Source organism: Ailuropoda melanoleuca, chromosome 6 (assembly GCF_002007445.2).
Source record: "Ailuropoda melanoleuca isolate Jingjing chromosome 6, ASM200744v2, whole genome shotgun sequence".
NCBI classification, from domain to species: Eukaryota; Metazoa; Chordata; class Mammalia; order Carnivora; family Ursidae; genus Ailuropoda; species Ailuropoda melanoleuca.
This window is the reverse complement of record NC_048223.1, coordinates 104,370,781-104,391,464: the sequence shown is the minus strand read 5'-3', so window position 1 is coordinate 104,391,464 and position 20,684 is coordinate 104,370,781. Positions and strand designations below refer to the sequence as shown.

The 20,684-nt window shown below is 51.8% G+C and overlaps 2 protein-coding genes across 5 annotated transcripts in view; one reads left to right on the top strand and one right to left on the bottom strand.

Moving 5' to 3' along the window:
- The first annotated feature begins 210 nt into the window (after nucleotides 1-210).
- Nucleotides 211-6,388, top strand: CALHM2 (calcium homeostasis modulator family member 2). Its single transcript, XM_002913922.4, is given in 4 exon segments — nucleotides 211-554; nucleotides 2,550-3,161; nucleotides 3,163-3,249; nucleotides 4,011-6,388. Coding segments are annotated over 3 exon segments (972 nt in total). The 5' UTR covers nucleotides 211-554; nucleotides 2,550-2,693; the 3' UTR covers nucleotides 4,428-6,388.
- A 191-nt stretch (nucleotides 6,389-6,579) lies between these two features.
- The window catches only part of PDCD11 (programmed cell death 11), a 41,056-nt gene continuing 26,951 nt past the window's right edge, over nucleotides 6,580-20,684 (bottom strand). For all 4 annotated transcript variants that reach the window (XM_011236348.3, XM_019809461.2, XM_019809467.2 and 1 more), the window contains 15 exons: nucleotides 18,575-18,683; nucleotides 17,110-17,199; nucleotides 16,804-16,906; nucleotides 16,193-16,370; nucleotides 13,574-13,630; nucleotides 12,932-13,054; nucleotides 12,209-12,331; nucleotides 11,479-11,791; nucleotides 11,157-11,273; nucleotides 10,298-10,447; nucleotides 9,830-10,074; nucleotides 8,942-9,110; nucleotides 8,244-8,397; nucleotides 7,617-7,782; nucleotides 6,580-6,926 (listed from right to left, as the gene is read on the bottom strand). In XM_011236348.3, coding sequence (XP_011234650.1) covers nucleotides 6,755-6,926; nucleotides 7,617-7,782; nucleotides 8,244-8,397; nucleotides 8,942-9,110; nucleotides 9,830-10,074; nucleotides 10,298-10,447; nucleotides 11,157-11,273; nucleotides 11,479-11,791; nucleotides 12,209-12,331; nucleotides 12,932-13,054; nucleotides 13,574-13,630; nucleotides 16,193-16,370; nucleotides 16,804-16,906; nucleotides 17,110-17,199; nucleotides 18,575-18,683 — 2,269 coding nt within the window. In that variant the 3' untranslated portion in view covers nucleotides 6,580-6,754. The remainder of the gene's footprint in view (nucleotides 6,927-7,616; nucleotides 7,783-8,243; nucleotides 8,398-8,941; nucleotides 9,111-9,829; nucleotides 10,075-10,297; nucleotides 10,448-11,156; nucleotides 11,274-11,478; nucleotides 11,792-12,208; nucleotides 12,332-12,931; nucleotides 13,055-13,573; nucleotides 13,631-16,192; nucleotides 16,371-16,803; nucleotides 16,907-17,109; nucleotides 17,200-18,574; nucleotides 18,684-20,684) is intronic.

Genomic DNA, 20,684 nt, shown 5'->3' with positions numbered 1-20,684 from the left:
CCTGAAACTGGCAGGGAGGGCAGGCCCAGGCAGGATGTCCTAGAAGGCTGCCCTGCCTGGCCCCTGAACTGGTCCCACTGGTGCGCAGCACCATCAGGCCGCCGGGGCAGCTGGCTCGGGAGGGCAAGCAAGGCCAGGCACGGGCCAGCGCTGCTGCCGAACAGGCAGCCCAACTTCCTCTCCTCTTGCACCGCCCTCTCTGCCTGCCCTCCCCTGCCTGGCGCCGGAGGGAGGCTGTTTTTCCACTCTCCGCTGCACGAGTTCCATCCTGCTTGTTTTCTCCTCTTCTCTGGAGTTTAAAACTTTGAAAACACCACCGACCCCAGGCTCTGCTGGTCTAAGGCTCCCTGCTCCAGTGCAGAAGAAAAGCACAGGGGTTGAAAACATCACCAGCCCCAGGCCCCACTGGTCTCAGGCTCCCTGCTCCGGTGCAGAAGAAAGCACAAGGGAGCCCGCGGAGTAAACCACCACCGGCAGCACTTGGGGGGGCCCGCCCTGCAGGCCCACGCCCCGCGGAGGCTGGAGTCGCTGGTTGGCGCCGCAGCTGGCCCCAGGTAAGGAAGGGCCCCTCCCTGGGGCGCGCTGGGCGATGGGGAACATGGCAGGACTGCTCAAGGCTGCACAGAGGCATTGTCCTGGGGAGAAAGGCCCCTCACTGAGGCTCCTCACTCTGGGCAAGGCCAGTGGTGCCCCCCTCTCCCAGCCTGTCCTGTCTTCTGTCCTGACTGCTGTTGCTGGAAGTCCCACCCAGGCCCAGATGCGACCCCTCCCTGGCCTACGGGACAGGCCCGGTAGTCTCTCAGATGATGGCCTGGTTCTTCCTCAGCTCACCGCCCTCTGTGCTCAGATATCTTGTACCTCACTTTGGGCAGTTTATGAACCCAGGGCCCCACGAAATCTCATGAGAAGCCCTGAAGCCAAGAGGGGAAGAGGAAGAGAGGAGCCTGCCTTTAACCCATTAAGCCTTGGCAACATGACTAACTCTTTCCTAGGGAATGGGATAGAGCCCCTGGGCTGGGAGTGGGAGGAAGAGTCAGATCCCTCCTCCCCCTGGCTCCCCGCGTGGTCACCAAGCTCTGCCCGGCCCATCTGGCAGCACTGGCAGAGACAGAAGGAAATATGGCAGGTCTCCCCACCTCTGTTTGCTGCCCACCCTATCCCTCCATTCCTGGCTTCTTCTGGCTGTAGACTTTTGTTTTTCATCCCCCAGATGGGGAGGACACGGGCCACACCCTGGCCTGTCTCTCTGCTGGTGTGGGTGGGGCCTAGAAAGGGAGCCCAAGGCTGTGGCCACTTCCTGGCACAGCTGCAGCCCAGACCATGGCCGAGCAGGCTGTGGATGGGCTGGTGGGGATCGTGGAGCCTTAGCCTCCATTCCCTGTCACTGGCAGGCTGGGCAGCCCCCTGGGAGGCTGCTAGATAGGGAAAGGGTAATGGGTGGGGAAGGGAAAGTTGGCCGGGGCTTTCATGGATGAGCACAGAGCAAGGGCAGGAGACCAAGAAAACAGAGGACTCACTTGGTTAGACCCACCCTCGTCCACTTCCCAAGCCTCCTTAGGTCAGGCTCAAAAGTCCTGCCCAGACACCTCCGTACTAACATGGCCTCAGGAGAGGCACTTTCTCCTCTTCAGGCCTTAGTTTCCTGATCTTGGCAGGAAGGAGAATCGCCCCCACTGCCTCACCTCTGGGAGCCACCCTAAAGCCTTGACAGGGTGAGATGGAGGATCTCAGGCATTTATTCCCTTTCTTTCCCCTCTAGCATCCCTACGGAGAGACCAAGGGCCCGAACTATTTATCCTCTCTTCACAGATGAGGACACAGACCCAGAGAAAAGTCATGAAGTATGTTGAGAGCGAGGATCTCCTAAACTAGTCCAGACTCTGAGGTCTCCAAAATGAAAAGTTTCCATGAACTCCAGGGACAATGAGCCTTGCTCAGCACTGACCAGAGGCTCCTTCCTCCCCCCCTTGCTCAGCACTGACCAGAGGCTCCTTCCTCCCCCCAACCCCACATCACTGAGTCAAACCCAACACCCTTATCTCCCGGGACACCCACTCCAGCTGTGATGCCCATGGGCTAGAGGCCTGGAGGACAGCACCCCCCCAAATAGTCCTAGGTCCCTCAGCACACTAGCACAACCCAGAACCCCACATTCCTGTGCCACAGGGCCATCCTTAATTCTGACTTCAAGGGAAGCTTGTGGGAGTCACGAGAACCCAAGTGCCTGAGGCAGACAGACCTGAGCCTGAGTCTCAGCGCTGCTGCTTATATGTGACCCTGGCAAGCCCCTCAGCTCCAGGAGGCCTCCACCTCGTCTGCACACACTGGGGATATGACAGCCCCACGTGGGCTCATGACGATGGGCAATGAGGGATGGAAAGCCCCTGACACCTAGTGGGAGCTCAGTGAGCGGTGGCCACCACGTCCCCTAGGCCCCAGGGCTCCCCAGGTCTCCTCCTTTCTCACTAGCCTGGCCATACAGGATCCCCTCGACTCCTTTCAGTTTTCAAAGGCCAACATTTATCAGGCGTCTACTATTTATTCCACAGGAAGCACCATAAAATGGCAAGACCCTGCCCTGCCTTCGGATGCCCACCAGCCTGCACTCCCTCCTAGTCCCGTCAGGAACTGCTGACCCCCGTCTCCCCTGCCCCCACCCTTGCCGTGGGTCCCCTCCTCTCTGACCTGTCACCATGGCAGCCCTGATTGCGGAGAACTTCCGCTTCCTATCGCTCTTCTTCAAGAGCAAGGACGTGATGATTTTTAACGGGCTGGTGGCCCTGGGCACAGTGGGCAGTCAGGAGCTGTTCTCCGTGGTGGCTTTCCACTGCCCTTGCTCGCCCGCCCGGAACTACCTGTACGGGCTGACAGCCATCGGTGTGCCTGCCCTGGCACTCTTCCTCATCGGGGTCATCCTCAACAACCATACCTGGAACCTAGTGGCCGAGTGCCAGTACCGGAGGACCAAGAACTGCTCAGCTGCCCCCAACTTCCTCCTCCTCAGCTCCATCCTGGGCCGTGCGGCAGTGGCCCCCGTCACCTGGTCTGTCATCTCCCTGCTGCGCGGCGAGGCCTATGTCTGCGCCCTCAGCGAGTTCGTGGACCCCTCCTCCCTCACAGCTGGGGAGAAGGGCTTCCCACCAGCCCATGCGGCAGAAATCCTTGGCCAGGTTCCCCTGCGGGGAGGGCCCTGCCGACCTGTCAGGCTTCCGGGAGGAGGTCACCCGCAGGCTCAAGTATGAGTCCCAGGTAAGGCTGTGCAAAGGGAAGCTCCTCTTCCTCTTCCCCAGGCGATGGCGCGTGGCGGGGGCGGGGGGGNCATCAGGTATCTGAGCTGGGTAACCTGTGGGTTAGGACTTGGTGAGGCAAGTTTTAAACATTAAGGGAAGGAACGTTCTTCTGGCTCAGACTGAGCCTTGATCCCCGCCACGAATTAAGCCCCTACGTCTCCCAGATGGAGCACGAACCCCTGTAAGCTCATGAAACATCTGCCCGTCAGCTAGTTGACATGTTCCCATCCCCAGAAGGACCCCAGCCCAGCACCGAGTCAGCCCAGGTGCTGCTGCCACCAAGGGAGCCCCCTGAGCAAGGAAGGGGTGCACAGTTAGGAAGCGGCGGCTGCTGCCCTGAACCTAGCGGCCACTGGGGCTCACTTCTGAAGGAGCAGAGGGCAGTCGGGGACGGACGGCAAGGGCGGAGGCCTGGGCAGAACACGCAGCTGGGAGTGTTCACTTAGAGCAGCAGGGCATGTGGCAGAGAGGAAGGAGCACAAGGTTTTCTAGAACACAAAAACAAAAGCAGAGCATGTGAGTTCCAGGGAGCGAGGACAAAGGGGAATCACAGCCAGAAGGGCTGGCTCCCCTCAGCGCAGGAGAACCCGCTCTCCGGGGAGGGTGGCCCAGCTCCAGCCCAGCCCAAGGCCCCCGACCAGCCCGGCCGACCAGCCCGGCCGACGTCCTCCTGGGCAGCCGCTCCTTGCCCCTCCTCAAACCCGCCCCTTCCCTGGCCAGCTCTTCGGGTGGCTGCTCATCGGCGTGGTGGCCATCCTGGTGTTCCTGACCAAGTGCCTCAAGCACTACTGCTCGCCCCTCGGCTACCGCCAGGAGGCCTACTGGGCGCAGTACCGCACCAACGAGGAGCAGCTGTTCCGGCGCACGGCGGAGGTGCACTCGCGCGTGCTGGCCGCCAGCAACGTGCGCCGCTTCTTCGGCTTCGTGGCGCTCAACAAGGACGACGAGGAGCTGGTCGCCAGGTTCCCGGTCGAAGGCACACAGCCTCGGCCGCAGTGGAACGCCATCACCGGCGTCTATTTGTACCGCGAGAACCAGGGCCTCCCGCTCTACAGCCGCCTGCACAAGTGGGCCCAGGGTCTGGCGGGCAATGGGACGGTGCCAGAAACCATGGAGATGGCCCCGCTCGCCTCCTAGGGCTCCTGCTCCCACACTCTCCGCAAGAGGCGGTACCTGGTCTCAAACAACTCCACTGCCGGCTCACAGCAGCTTCAGGAGGGGATGATTTTTTTCACTTTTTGGGGAACGGGCCAGGAGCCAGGAGCACAAAGTAGCCTGGGGTGTGGAGAGAGCTAGCAGACAATGGGGTCCACTCCGACGGGAAGGCTCTCAGACCTGAAGAAATGCCCTCTCCCGCTGCCACCCACCACTCTATCAACAGCTTTGGAGAAAAGACCCTTTCACAGAACCGGTCCCTCATTACCTATGATGTGGACGACCTTTTACTGGTGGGACTCCAAGGCTGGGAAGCCCTGGCCAGCAGAGCCAGGTGACAGTGAAACCCACCAGCACATGCCTGGTACAGGATATCGTGCAGTTAACGTATGTGTGATTGCGTATGGTACCTGGCTCAGCAGCGCTCAGCCGGGAAGATACCTCCAACGTACGCCTCTGGCTTTATTTTATATACCCAAATTTTTGATAAAGTTTTTCTTAGTATAAAGGACTAGCTTGGTGTCTGCATGATTGGATGGGCCATCCAGAGTAGGCTGGTGGTCACAGAGACAGGCCCAAATCCCATCCCCTGAGGGAGGGAGGGGGGACAGAGAGACCCTGGGCAAGATTAAAATCGATGGGAGGGAGGGCAGGAGTACAGGGAAAGCCAGGTGTTGGGAAGACCCTACGGCTGATGATGTCTTGACAATTAGATTCAGGTATCTGATTTGATCTGGGGAACAGGTGAAGCCTGGCCTTTCTCAGAGGGAAGACTGGCTTAAATTTCACGACCCCGCACTCAATAGGGCAGACTAGCTCCTATAACCTAGTCCTAATGCCCCAAAACCAGGGCAGCCCCAGCTATGCCTCTCCGCTGACCCACACGTGCCTGCCCTTGCCTGATCACCTCTGCCACCTCTAAAACCTTTGACGCTCTCCCTGTCCCTGTCCTGCTTCCCAGCACTCCTCCCAGTCACTTCCCATGGAAAAGCTCTCCAGCTTTCCGGCCATTGAAAGCTCTCTGCCAAAGAAAACATTTAATCCCCTTAAGACCAAGCCAAACAAGAACTGGCTTCAACTAGTGGGCTCTGCACTGGTGTCCAAGAATTCTGCAACAAACGGGACTGGGCTTATTACTTATCAGAGGAGGTGGAGACCATCTTTCTGGGATCACAGGGAGGTGTGGGTATGGTGCACCCATCATGTCCCCTTCCCCTCAAGTCTCAAAGAAAACCATCAAGCCAATCAGTGCCCTCCACCCAGCAACCTCTCCCCAGAGGAGCTACAAGGAGAAACTGTGCAGTTCTCCCCAGCTCACACAGCACAGCAGCCCACGTCCTCCCTGAGCCTCCTAGCCACCAGGCCCTGTGGCAGCACACCAACACACACAAGTTCATTTCATCCACAAAACAACTGTTCAACAAACCCATTTCACAAATGAGACACCCAGCTTGGAGAGCTTGGATAATCTGGGCCTGGTAGGCCTGGGAAGAAACGCCACCAGGTGGTTTATGCCAATACCTGCGGCTTTCCTCTCAGATGGCTGGGTTCCCCAACTGTCCTTTCCCCCAGACAAGGGGGTCTGCCTTTGTCCTCCTGTCCCAGCCTCACGTACTCCACAAAAGAGCACAAGTACCAGCTGAGCTCAGGTTGAGGGAATGCCCAGAGCCCCTGAGACACAGGGGAGGAGGCCTGCTCCCTGGGCCCTGCTGACTCCCTTTGGCTGGACGAAGAGCTTGCCAGGGCCAAAGTGGGATCCTGACCACAAGATCATCAGGAGTCAGCCCCTCCATTCCTGCTCCCCAGGAAACTCCCAGAGGGAAAGAGTCTTCGCTTTTCTAGGGGCCCAAGAGCCTGCTGTCTACGGCCTGCTATCTACAGCGGCCTCAGAAAAAGAGGAAATGGGAACCTGGGTGGCTCAGTTAAGCGTCTGACTCTTGATTTCGGCTCAGGTCATGATCTCAGGGCTGTGATATCGAGCCCTGTGTCAGGTTCCATGCTCAGTGGTGAGTCTGCTTGAGATTCTCTCTCTCCCTCTGCCCGTCCCCCCTCACACGTGCTTTCTCTCTCTCGTTCTAAGAAAAGGGGGGGGGATGAAATACAGTAGTACTAAAATAAAACACGCAAAAAGGAATTATAGGAAAGCTCAAAGTCTTTTTCATCCTGACAGGATTACCAGAGAGGTGCTGCAGAAAAAGCAACACTTAAATTAGAGTCCTCAGGCAACACAGTTTTCCAGCTGCCCAGGCGCCTGAGATTCAGCCGGGCTGGCCCACTGCTGACAGTGGTCATCGGAGGCCAGCCGGCCACTAGTCCTCCAACAGAGAGCTCTTAGCTTCCACGTATTCCAGGGCCTTCGCCTTTACTGCCTGCACGTCCTTCTCAGTGCCATGTTGTTTCTCATAGTCCAGGTAGCGCTTGAAGAAGAACTTCATTCGCTTGGGGGCCAGGCTGAGATGAATGACCCGTTCAAAGATGTCCCTGTGAGGAAGAGCAAGGCAGCATTTACCTCTCTGGCTCTGCAGCCAGGCCCTCTGTTCTCCAGCATTCTCACTTCTACCTTTACGTTTATTATCATTTTAAACTCCTAAGGAGTCCATGGGGAGAGAGATTGCCACCCTCACTTTCCAGATCAGACAGACACCCACAGGTGTTAAAAGGACTTACTGGCCTGAAGTCACACAGTAAGTCAGGACAAAGCTACTGGGATGGGGACTCACATGAACTAGGGATCTGTGAGAAAAGCTCTGCTTCAGACTCACTGATGGACTTGGGCAAGGCGCTAGTTCTTTCTGGACCTCAGTCCACCCATGTCTAACCCTCCCCGCCCGGTCGGGATGTAGGCGACAACAGCAAGCCTGTGACCATTCTCTACCACAAGAGCCAAGCTCAATGAATTCTGTGGGAAACGCAAGTCTCCTGACCCCCACGCCAGGGCCAGCCTACCACCCACCCAAGACTCCAGACATGACCAGAGGCTGGCCCGAGGCAGCAAAACAAGTCTGAAAGTGAATACCACAGGACCTGGGATGTCATGTCAAAGCTGTTATTCCGGCTAGAGTAAGAGAACTGGGGATGCTGGAAGATGCTGTGGGGCTAAAACTCGTCCACTTGGCCAACATCCCCAACCTCCCACAGTTAGTTCAGTCCTGGCCTGTCTTGCCCACTCACCGGACTTCCTTCTGGCTGCCATGCTTAATGGTCATGTCGATGTAAACCGACCAGACATCAGTGCGCTTTGGGTAGGTGCTCAGTGTGTTCTCAAAAATGGCTTTGGCCCGTTCCGCATCCCCCAGCTGGAACTCCAGCTGGGCAAACTTGGCAATCACATCCACATCTGCAGGGAGAGGACAGCTCAGATGCACAAAGCAGACAGACCCCTCACCACAGCATAACGTGCTGCTCGGACAGTCTGACTCCTGACTCCCTACTCATAGGTTCCAAGACCTGGGTGATGACAAGTGAACACTGGGAAGGTTCGGGGCCAAATACACAGATGGGCACTGATCTATGATTCCCACTGCAGACCCCCCACTCTCTGGGCTCAGAAAGGAGAGTGGGCCGGGGCAACAGAATCAGTGCTAATTTGTTTCTTCGTCTTTGAAGTTTAGCATCTGAAATGCAATACATGTTATGTTCATGAGCATATAATCAACAGAGAGGGAGTTCCCTGCTCTCCACTAGGCTTTCCTAATACCACACCACCCTCAGCTAAGAAAACCTCCAATCCCTGCGCCCAGATATCAGAGAGCTTAATGTGATCAGGAATCAGGACGGAGGGTGGGGATGAGCACTCACGCTCTTTATTGGGCAGACACTCGAGAGCTCGCTGCATCACACGGTGACTGGCCCCAGCCTGAGCCCTCCGCAGAAGAAAGGCGCCATATTTGATCCAGACAGCTTTCTCCTGCCTGAATCTCTTCAGCATCCGGTTGTAGAGTTCACCAGCTTCCTGTGGGAAAGACAAGGTAAGCTATGGAATATGCTATGACAGAGGAGGCAACAACAGAGACAGACAGCTATGCTCATGAGAAGCTAGACGTGGCCTCAGACTCCAGTCACTACATAGGCGCAATTCTAGATGCCTAAGGAAAGTGGGCAGGTTCCCAGAGACGGGGAGAGCACACGAGGGGGCCTAACACTGTGGGGAGTCTCCATACTAATCCTGTGCTGTGTGGAGGTCCTAAGAGTAGAAGAACATGAGAATGACAAGGGGGAACAGAGAGACAGAAAAGGGACATTCGGCTAAGCTGCTGCCTCGTGGCTATACGCAAGAGATACACACCAGGGGTCCACTGTCCCTTTACTTCCCTCATCTTCACCCCGCATTCCTAAAGCAGAGGGGGACTCCTCCCACTCCGAAGATGAACAAATCAGGGCAAGCCTGCAGCAGGACCAGATCCAGAAGAGGGGGATTCTTTCCTGGACTTCCCAGGAGTTAGTTTCCGAGCTGCTGAGGACCCTCTGGCAGCGGGCCGCCTGGCCCAGACTCCTACCTGGAATTTCTCTGACTTGGTGTAGATGTCAGCCAGATGGAGAAAGACCTTGAGAGGCTCGTTGTACTGCACAGCCCGCTCAAAGACCTTGGTCAGGGACTCCTGAGAGCCGTACATGTTCTCTAGATTCAGCAGGGCCACCCACACATTCAGCTTCTCTTGCTCCTCTCTGGAGGGAGAGTCGGCACGTGAGCTCCATCACCTCAGCCCAAGGGAGCCCCCACTACCACCCAGGGATGCTGACTGGAACCACCTCTTCCTTCCCAGGTTCTATCCACATCCTCCATTCCCACCCTCAAGCGAGCCACGAAGTGGCCTGGCCCCCACTGCAGCTCACACCTGCGAGAATGCCCGACTGCTGGGCTTCCCCTGGTGTCTGCCTCCTTTCCGCAAAAGGAAGCCCACGAAATCCTAACCTAGCCCAAGGTTTGGGCAGAAAGGAGCAGAATCTCTGGTCTGATGCTGTCTCCAAACTAAGAGAATGAAGCAAAGGATCGCCATCCCTCCTCTTAGCGGTCAGGAAACTCACTCTACCCTGTGCCTGGCAAGTGGCCACTGAGAGTGTTTGCACCCAGCTACATGCAGTCGTTGTCCCTGTTCTAATTCTGTTCCAGGTTGGGCACCTTATTTAAGCACAGGGACTCTGGTAAATGTCACCCTTAGCTACTTCAATGAAGGGGACTATAAAATATAAATGAGCAGATCTGTTTCGCTGATGGCACAGCTAGGAGCCAAAGCCTGAAAACCCACGGGTACTGGTGGTAGCCACCCAAACTGCCATCGGCCTCCTGAGGAAGAAATGACCCACAGTCAACAAGCCCTGCAGCCCAAGGAGACACCCCTCTGTCGAGAGCTACACCCAACCAAAGCAGGGGGCAAAGCCAAGACCTGAAGGAAATGGTCTTGAGAGCCCTCTCGGCCACAGCCCGGGCCTTCTCGATTTCCGTGGCCTGTAGGTGGAAGGCCATGTACTGCAGCCACAGGATGGAGCTGTTGGGGGAGCTCAGCAGGAGTCGGTCAAAATCATCTGCCGACTCTGGCTGTCGCCCAGGATCCATCAGCGCCTCCTCGATGCGGGACAGCTCTTTCTCTGCCTTCTGCTTCTCCAACATCCTTTCCTTCTTGCTTTTCTTCTGTACGGAAGGCACAAAAATTAGTGAGTAATCTACTCCTCAGACCACTACGGAGGTCTGCAGTGGAAGCCAAGAGCTGGTAGGGCAGTCCATGAGCCCTAAGAATACTCGCAGGCCTGAGGCTGTCCCACCTGTCAGAAGGGACACTCAGGCCAGGACAGAGCAAAGGAGACTGGCACCAAGGGGTCCCTGCAAAAGGACAAAGCCCCGCAAAATACGACACCGTGGACTGCTGTGGCTTGTCGTCGTCCTCGCTGTCTGAGCTCTCTCCTCGAGGTGGTAAGGCCGGGGTCAGAGAGTCTAGCCCCACGTCCCAGACGAAACCGGAGGACAGCTGTAGCCGGGGCACTTCTGCTGGCCTGGTCGGCTTCTCCTGAAAGATCACAGAGGTGTGTGAGGAAAGTACTCAGCTCAGGCTGCACCCTGTTCCCCAGCCCCAACCCCCCCTGAGGAGCTGGGGCCCCCACCATGCCCAGAGACTCTTCCTCTCCTCCAGGGCCAGGTTAGGCCCACTCTGCTGAAGAAACTATATAGTAGTGAAACAAAAGCTTTCCTTGTAAATAAATTCATTTAAGCAACAAGCTTTTAAAATATACGTATGCAAAAACAAAAATCCCATAAGTATGTCTATTCATATGTACATTCACGTATAAAGTACCGCATGCGTACAATGTAATAGCAGAGCTGGGACAGAGACATGACAGGCGTTCTGAGGCTGTAGGGATGTGAGTACCTAATGTCCGGGCAGCCCTTCCCTAGTCAGTCCTCAGTTCGAATGGTACCGTCCTCATCTTTCAGAGGGAGATGCAGGCCCAAAAAGGTTAAGCCTTTACTTGCCTATCCCGTGATTTAATTCAGCTCCACTCAATAAACATGCATGAGAATTTATTTTATACAGCCCACTCCTCAGGTAAAGCAGGGTCTGTCCTCAGGATGCTGATGACCAAGTGAGGACCCAGCAGCCCCGCCTTAGGCAAAGAGAGAGGAGGATGGAGCCAAAGGCTGCCCAGCTCTCAGGCAGGAGACCAAGGACTTGCGGTCCCAGAGCAGTCTCTCCTCCCCCCGTCAAAGCTGTCCCTCACCTTGGGCAGCACACTCATCTCTTCTCCGTCCTCTTCTCCTTCCCGATAATACACTTCAACACCACTGTCGTCCTCCTCTGGCGCAGCAGCCTTCTTCTGCTTCTTGTTCACTCTGTCCTGAGGTGACAAGGGGGAAAGATGGCAAGCCGCCCTTCCTGCCCCGGAGAACCCGCTGGCCGCCCAGGGCAATGCCCTCCCTCTGCCCCTCCCAGCTCCAACCTCACACCGCTCTCGGTCCGGGAGAAGGCTACTCGGTCGGCTGGCTGGCTCTGAAGCACGCTCCTTTTCATGCGAGGGAGGCCATCCTCCCCGAGGGACGTACCTGTTCGCTCGCAGACTCCCGGCGCCGCCGCTTGCCCTGCTTCTCTGCTCGTGGTTTCTGGGGCTCAGTCTTCTCCCTGCCGGGCAGCTGCGCCTCCTCCTGCCCCTGCTGCTTCCTCTTCCCTTTCCTTTTCTGATGCTGCTTCTCCTTCTCTTCTTTCTGCTCTTCCTCTTTGTGCTCGTTCTCTTCTGCCTCCATTTCCCTCTCCTCCTGCTTCAGAAGTGGCAGTCCTAGGGAGGCAGGAAACACGTCCGGCTTCCCAGTGTCACTGGGGAGGAACGACAGCTCTACCAGGTTCTTCTGGCGGTTCAGTCTACAACCGGGAGGACGGGAGGGAGGCAGTGAGGACAAGCACAGCAGACAGCCTGGACCTTCCTTTCCTGATCAGCCCAGTTTTCTGGGCCCGGCACCACCTGCCTCGGAATCCATTCAGTATTCTTCATGGTCATTCAGAATGACCATGCTGAATAGTAAAATACAGGGGCCAGCTGCAATGACCCCCTACTCTGTCCCCAACAAGTGCCTATGCACGGAAAAGTCTCCACATCAGCTTTTAGGAGCTGAGGCTGGGGCTGAGGCAGAAGGCTCCAAACAAAGGGGCTTTGTTCACCTGAACCCTGCACCAACACCACCCAAGCTATTATGTCTAGTTTACCTCTGAATCGCCTCCCAGGGCCCCCAGGGAAAACAGGGAGTACAGGGGGGCGGGAGGTGGCGGGGGGACACCTACCTCAGGACCTTGGCTGTGAGCAGCTTCCCTTCCGGGAGGTATCTGTTATAAAGGGCTTTCTTGGATGGACTGTACTGGGAGACATGCGGATATCGGGCCAAACCCACAACAGAGGGGCCAAGGCTGACAGGAAAAAGACAAGGGTCCTGTGGTCATAAGTACAACAACAGAGTCCCAGCCTAGCCTAGCGCCTCCACTTTCCCAGGGACCCAAGTTGTGACAAGGATTTAGGACAGACAGAAGTTCCCGGCACTCAAAAGGAGAAAGAGAGCCAGAAACAATGATCAGGCATGATGAAGATCGGACTGAAGGGCGTCTTCCACCCCACACAGAGCACCGCAACACTTGAATCACAAGCGGCCGGAGAAGATGAAAATGATAAAGCTGTGGCAGAGAAGGCTCCCTGCTGCCTGTGACCGCTACGTGATTCCACGGAACATTTATGAATCACGATCAAACACGAAATCAAAGAAAACCCAAATGTATTTAAAATTGAAATCGGATATGCCATGCTCTTTGCCCAAAACACAAATAATTCAAAACTTTTTTTAAAGTATAAAACATCTCAGAATTTTAAAAAAACTGGTGGGAACTCAGACTCCCTTTCCTTCATATCCTCTTCAGAGAAGGCGACTGAAGAACGCCACAGACTGTGGACCGGCACAGGCCCGGTGCCGGAGGTCAGGGACACTTGAGCTGGCCCACAAGCGCCACCTCGCTCACCCGAAGAGCACGCCATGCGGCTGGACACACTTCACATAGCCCCGCAGGAGTTGCCCTTCCTGAACGTCCTGGATGGAGTTAATCTCAGGATCGGTTATTTTGCTCTTCGTCTCCGGGTTGGTCCTAAAGGAATAAAAGGCTTGTGTACATGTACCCAGCCCTCCTTTCCCACTCTCACCCCCGACTCATTTGTGATCATCAAACTCTATGTTTAAGAATACAACTCTGGACCCGTCTGTAGGATATAACCTTCAGAGCCCAGTCCTACTCTCTCCTGAAGCCGTCAGGACTTGGCCTCAAAAACAACCATTTCCAACCACGGAATAGGCTGACTTCAGGGCAATCACTTCATGACACATGCCACGAACTACAGGAGCCTGGGGGCTGGACCATCTCCCCTCAGCGGGGTCACTGCATGGCCACTTTGAACACCACATTCAGATGTCCAAACCTTGCTGTGGGCAACAAGAGTCTGAGCAGACAGGTTCTTCTAGCACTGTGAATGCCCGCAGCTTTTCTGGATAAAGACGGGGCAGGGTAGAAAGTGCACAAGTGGAGAAGAAAGGTGGGAAGCCCAAAGTTCTGTGTCAGGTCCACGCAGCCTCTCCTCCTGCCCCTCTTGTCCCCACCACAGACACTCACCTGGACGATCGCAGAGACAGAGTCAATACGTGGCCTGTAACAGACAGGACATAACACCTGGAACGAGAGCAAGAAAAGATGTTGACTTTTCAACAACCCAGGAGACAGCAGAGGGTCCGAGCTTCCTCTCCACGAGGCTGACCCACAGGCAAGAGCGAGGGGACAGGACACCTGGGCTCTGTTCTTCACTCTGTTGAGAATGTGCTGAGGGACTCTGGGCAAATCACCTCTCTGGGCCTCAGTTTACTAGCCTGTCACTACCTATTCTTCTTACCCAAGAAAGGTGCCAGGAGAAGAAAATGAAAGGAAGCATGGATCCCTCAGGAAGACACACAGAGCCACATGAGTACTCAGAGGAGGGGACACCAGCCTGATGTCAGATCCCAGCAGTGTACAATCTCAGCCACGAACCACCAGGGGATAACCTATTCCTCGGGCAGGCTCACAGCAGCAGATCAGAGGAAACAAATCAGTGAGGCCTGAGCAGGGGAGGCTTCCAGGAGGGAAAGCAAGGTTTACTCTTTGGTTAGGTTTCCAAAATTTTTACATTGAAAACAGCACTTAAGCAACCCAAACTCACAATTTCAAAGTATAGCATCTTAGCAGTGGAAAGGAACTCAGCAATAGCCCAGATTTTTCCGACAGGCACCTGCCTCCAAGCCCCTAAAGCAGGAAGGACCTTAGGGATTACCTACTTTTAGGCAATTAATTTACTATCCACATTAGACAGAAGAACAACTGAACACAACTCACAGATTTGGCTACAATAAAATATATTTAAATATTCTGGGGTGTCTGGGTGGCTCAGTTGGTTAAGTATCTGCCTTCAGCTCAGGTCGTGATCCCAGCATCCTGGGATTGAGCCTCACATCGGGCTCCCTGCTCAGTGGGGAGCCTATTTCTCCCTCTGCCTGTCGCTCCCCCTGCTTGTGCACGTGTGCATGCTCTCTCTCACTCTGTGAAATAAAATCTTTAAAAAGTAAAATAAATAAAAATTTTGCTAAAAGCCACAACCACATTTTTAAGCCTCAAGACACAAACTAGAGATAATCTTGGATTTCTCAGATGTGTTCCTTTTCTTCTCCCGGGCCTCGGAGAGGTCTGTGCGGTTTAGCTCTGGTAAGTGGTTGTGAATTTATTAGGCAGGTGCTGGTGGCTGGGACACCCTGAGGTGGGAAAGAGCATTAAACTTTCCTGTCTCGTCAAGGCTTCCCACTCTACTGTTAGCCAACCTGGATTCTCAGAAGTCTGTACGGTATCAGGCTGAAGCCTGCCTCTTCAATGCTAATTTATTCACCTTAGAAACTGCCTTTAAAACTCTGAACCAGGGGCACCTGGGTGGCTCAGTCGGTTGAGCATCTGACTCTTGGTTTTCGGTTCAGGTCGTGATGTCAGGCTCTGCACTCTGCGCGGAGTCTGGTTCTCTCCTTCTCCCTCTGCCCCTCCCCCCACTCGTGCTCTCTAAGATAAATAATCTTAAAGAATGAAAAACAAAAACAAAACTCTGAACCAGGCTCATTTTAGTGCATACAGAATAGTTAATAAGCACCCGGCCAACTGCAAAAGGTCTCTTTTTGCAGAAATCACCTATAGATCAATTTTCTTCAATTAAAAAGATGAATGGTTCAGTAGAAAAATGAGCAAGCAAAAGCAAAGAACAAGACAAGCAAAGCACAGGACAAATGTAAATAGCCAATAAAGAGGGAAAATGACCAGTAAGAGAGATGCAAATTAAAATGAGAGATCAATTTTTGCCTATTTAATAACTTAGGTTAAAAATTAAGAAAAACCACTGTTGGCAGGGGTGTGAGAAACAGTCGTATTTATGACAGAACATATAGGGGCACAGTCTTTTTGGAGGGCACTTTGGCAATATGTGTAATGTCGTTTGGCCCACCAATTTTAGTTCTGGGAATATATTTCATGGATACATTGCACTTGTGGCCAAACACATGCACAAAGATATTCACTTCATTATTATTGTCCCTCAACAGAGGTTTTAGATAATGACAAAAAAATTAATAATGGGAACCCCCCAAAAAAAAGTTAAAAATAAGGTAAAAGAACAAGGTAGATTTAGATGTACTAGCACAGGAAAAGAAAAAGTCCACGATAAACTGCTATGAGGAAAAAAGCAAGCTGCAGGGGCGCCTGGGTGGCTCAGTCGGTTAAGCATCTGCCTTTGGCTCAGGTCATGATCCCAGGGTCCTACATCGAGCCCCACACTGGGCTCCCTGCTCATCTGGGAGCCTGCTTCTCCCTCTCCTGCCTGCTGCCCCCCCGCTTGTGCTCTCTCCCTCCCTCTCTCCCCTACCATCAAATAAATAAATAAATAGATAAAATCTTTAAAAAAAAAAAAAAAGCAAGCTGCAAAATATGTAAAATTAAATTCTATTATCACATTAAAAAAATTGTACCTCCGTGTGTGTGAAAGTCTTGAAAGAAACCAAGGCATATAATAGTGAAAAGTGGTAGACAAAGAAAGGAGCAACAGAACTTTCATACGATTTTCTTTCTGGTACAAAAATCACATATCACATCTCTATTTTTTTAAAAAAGAAATCTACAATCCTACACAGCTGAAGAGGAAAAAAAACCAAACAAACCAACTAGACCTACCTGACAACCTTCTGGGGGACGAAGTCTTCCAGGGGCGTCTCTGAGTAGGAATCACTCACGTGAAATATACTGACTCTTCCGATCTTCCCAAAGGGGAAGGAGACAGTCAGCCCCTCCTTAGGAGTCACCTTCATCACTCGGCCCATGGCCACTTCCCCCTTCTCAAGCTTGTGAGGACCTGGCAGGTAGGAAAATGAACCTGATTCAGGGAAGGGCAAATGAAGAAAAAAGCTGGAATGCTGGCCAAGCACGGGTGGGGAAGTCAGAAGCTGCCCAGACTGGGGAATGTCTAGGCTGAGCGGACCAGAATGATCAAGAACGCTGTTACCATGCCATGTAGTCAGAAATCTCAGGGCCATGTGGTGGACAACCCCTTCTGAGAGACTTGAGAAAACCAACTGTGTCAGAAAAGGTGACTCAGACAGTAGCAGAGTGACACAGGCCAGAGAACAAAGCCCCCCAAAAAAATGTGTTCCCAGAAGGCACAAGCCACACTAGGCTTTCTGAGGACTCCAATACCTGAGGCATCCTTGAACCTGGCCACTACCTGATGACTCTTTCCCACTCCCTTCTACCCCCCTCCCTTCCCTGACCAGGCAGCATTTCTTCACCTATAAGTGAGAGACACAAGAAGGCCTTGGAAGAATCTGGGCCAACCACAGTAGCCTTCAGGGCCTGACCAATCCGGAACTTCTTATCTGGATGTTTCAGAACCTGGAAAGGCAAGAAAATTCTTTTAACGCTTGAAGAAAGGTCAGTCATTTACCCAAAACAAGCATTTAAGTCTCTATACCAAGTATGGCCCAAACCAATCCCTGGGTAAGTACATGGTTTCTTGTACCCACTGCAAACACACCAGACGCTGAGTCCAGCTTAGGGAGCCTGGGTTTCCTCTCCAGGATCTCACACACACTGACCTTGAAGCTGAGAGACATGAGCAACAAAGGAATCCTGCCCCGGATGTCTGGAGCAATCTCCACCTCAAGCCATTTCTTGACCACGTTGTACTGGAGAAAAAAATGGAGGAGAAATGGAATGGGATGGATATAAGCATCTCCTTTTCTCCTCATTAAAACCGAAGACTCTCCTAAAAATCACAGGGTTGAAGGGGCCTTAATCCTACATTGTTCCAAGGGATAGGAATCCACCCCCTACACGCACTGCCCCTGCCCGATCTCCACTTCTCACAGAGCTCACTCAGAGTCGAGCCTAGAGCCTTTGCTAGGCTAGCCGACCATGCATCCCTCCTGGTGCCTCAGCTGATCAGGAGGCAAAAATGACCTCAGAGGTGTCCTCAAGAAGCAGGAACAATCCCACTGACGTCTGCAGACTCCTCCAAGCTCAGCTCTGCCCGATGATGGTTAATCATCTCCAGGGCTCAACATGATTTCTAAATCAATTTAGATTTTGTTCCTTCACTGTTTACAGTGTCCTGCCCTAAACACACAGCCCCAGTTTTCAAAGTGAATTCAACAAAACATTTATCAAGCAGCCACTCTGTACGTGGCATCACAGTGATAAATTAAAGCCAAACCCTACCTTCAAAATTACAGTCTACAAAGAGTAAGTCACACAAGTACGCAAATAACCAGAGCAGTGGAAATGCAATATGCTATGGGAATATATAGGAGAACCAGGAATATGGGGCGGGGGTGGGGGGTGGGGAAGGATATCCGTGCTGGGCCTTAAAGGGTTGTAGGAATAGAGGGTACTCTGACTACAGAAATAAAGACAAGAAGGGAAAAAGAGGTTTTCAGGCTGACTGGTACACAAGGTGTATGTGGTCAGATTATGAAGAGCCTTAAATACCACTCTAAGACACAGGGGTTTATGAACCCCACCAAGAGACAACAGGTAACTAAAGGGCATCAGTGACATGCTCAGTCAGATGCTTATGGAAGAACAATCTGGCAGCAAAGAAGAGGAGCTACCCCTCAAGGTCAAGCCCAATCCACCTTCCTCTCTGATATATTCCAACCAGTAGGATTTTCACTAATCTCTTCCCTTTCTTGAATGCCTTCCCTTTCTTGAATGGGGCTAGAACACATAATCCGGCACCCAGGTACGTATTACTCTGCATTGCACCTGAACGTTATGAAAGACAAGAATCCAGACTCCAACAGCACATTTACTTTAAATCTTGCTCTATATTTTTTCTTTCCCTTTCATATAATTAATCTATAAACATGTTCAACTGTGAGTTGCTTGCTAATTGTTTTGTGAGCCATAATTTTAGCTCCTCAATTAGGCTTCTGGTCTCCCACAGACCAGCAGGGTAGCAAACAGACTCAAATGCCTGGTGCTAATGGCCTTTGTCTCCAGCCTCCCCCCTTTTTTTCTAAAAGAAGGATGGCATCACACTGCAGGGTGTGCACTACTCACCTTCTTCAAGAAGCAAATCAAAGTCTGCCCAGCCTGGTACTGTTTAATCTTCTCCAAGGGGCTAACAGAGTGAGTGTTGAGAGCAGTACGGCCATCCTTCTCCAGCTCACTGTTTGCAGAAAAGCAATGGAAAGAGTATGCCAACCCCTGGATAAGGCTTCTAGCTTGAAACCATCTCCCCCATGTGGCCATGGATTGATTGTACCCCCCTTATATATGCACACCTCCCACATGCCCATTTCTCTCCTCCAAGGGGAATGTTCATAATACCTGCACGAGAGCTAATCTCTTCCATTTCATTAACCTAGGTATGAACAAGCTATAAAGTAGGTAGCCTACAATCTTTACAAATTTAGGAAACAAAACTGTTTTACTTCTTTTGTAATACTTTAGCTATTGCTTTACAGTTTGCAGAACTTTCCCAAATAGTCTCTCAATGAATGTGACAACAATCTTTTTGTGTGAGAGGCAGGGTAGGTATTAATAAACTCATTTTATGCTACTGAACCAGCGTCGAAGTCAGGGCTCTGACTCAAAAATCCAGGGCTCTGTCCCCTATGCTACTTTGCCATTATCACTTTCTGTTCAGAAAAGCAACAAGAAGATGTGGTTATCAGTCCACAAAGCACTCCAAAGAAATCACAGAACTCCCAGCCCAGCTTACCAATTAGAGTAATTTCTAAAACAAAACCAAACTCAACAATAAAATGGTACAAGTAATGCTGGTAAACTGTCACATATAATAGCAAGCACTGGTGAATATAAAAAAACAGAAACCTTCATATACTAGTAAAGTTAAAAATGCATATACCTTATAACCTGGTAATTCTACCCTACAGAAATCTTTGCACAGATGCACAGTGGAACAAATTCAAAGATGTTCACTGTGGCATTACTTATAAAAGAAAAACTGGAAACAAGCTTAAATGTCCTCCATCAGTTGGAGAATATATATAGTTGGGCACATTCGTAAGATGGATTACTATTTTAACTACAGGCACAAAAGCAGATCTCAAAAACAAAATTTTGAGTGAAAAAAAACAAGTTGCAAAATATTAAGTACAGCATGCCATTTATGTAAAGTTTGAAAACCACACAAAATAATTTTGTAGACATACAAGTGTGTGTATATAAATATATATATGTATGTACATACAAGTGAAGTATGAAAGAATTGGATATGTATCAAATGAATAATGGGTAATTCATCCTCTGAGGGTGGAGAGAGAAGCCTAGGGAAGGGAACATCTGTAAAATGTTATTTCTTAAAAACACACACAGAACGTCTACATGCCTAGCACTGAAATAGATAATTTATATACAGTAACTATAATGCTTATACAGTAGGAAGAAAAAGCTTATTCACTCAATAACTGACATTGGAATGCCTCTGTTATAGGCTAAAGTGTGTCGCCCCTACCTCCAAATTTATATGTGGACACACTAACCCTCAGTATCTCAGAATGTGACTACATTTGGAGACTGGAAATTTTAACAGGTGATTAACTTAAAATGAGAATGTCAGGGTGGGTCATAATCCAGTTATGGATTATTATTATTGTTATTAGGGTTAGCCTCTAACACAACAAAACCCAATTAAAAACCAGGACTTGAACAGACATTTCTCCAAAGAACATAGAAAAATGACCAACAAGCAGAGAGCCTGCGTGGCTCAGCTGGTTAAGTGTCCGACTCTTGATTTCAGCTCAGGTCATAATCTCAAGGTCGTGAGATCGAGCCCCAAGTCAGGCTCCGGCGCTGAGCATAGAGGCTGCTTAAGATTTTCTCTTCCCCTCTCCCTCTACCCCTCCCCCTTCTCCCTCTCAAAAAAAAATGACCAACAGGCATAGGAAAAGGTGCTTCACATCACTAACCGTCAGGAAAATACACATCAACACCACAGTGAGAGATCTCACCTCACATCTGTAAGGATGGCCATTATCAAACACACAGAATACAAGTGCTGGCGGGGATGTGGGAAAAAGGAGACCCTTCCTTGCACACTGTTGGCAGAACTACAGGATGGCACAGCCATTACGGAAAATAGTTAAGAAGTTCCTCAAAAAATTAAAAACCACCGTTATCATTCGACATTCCCATCTCTGGGTAT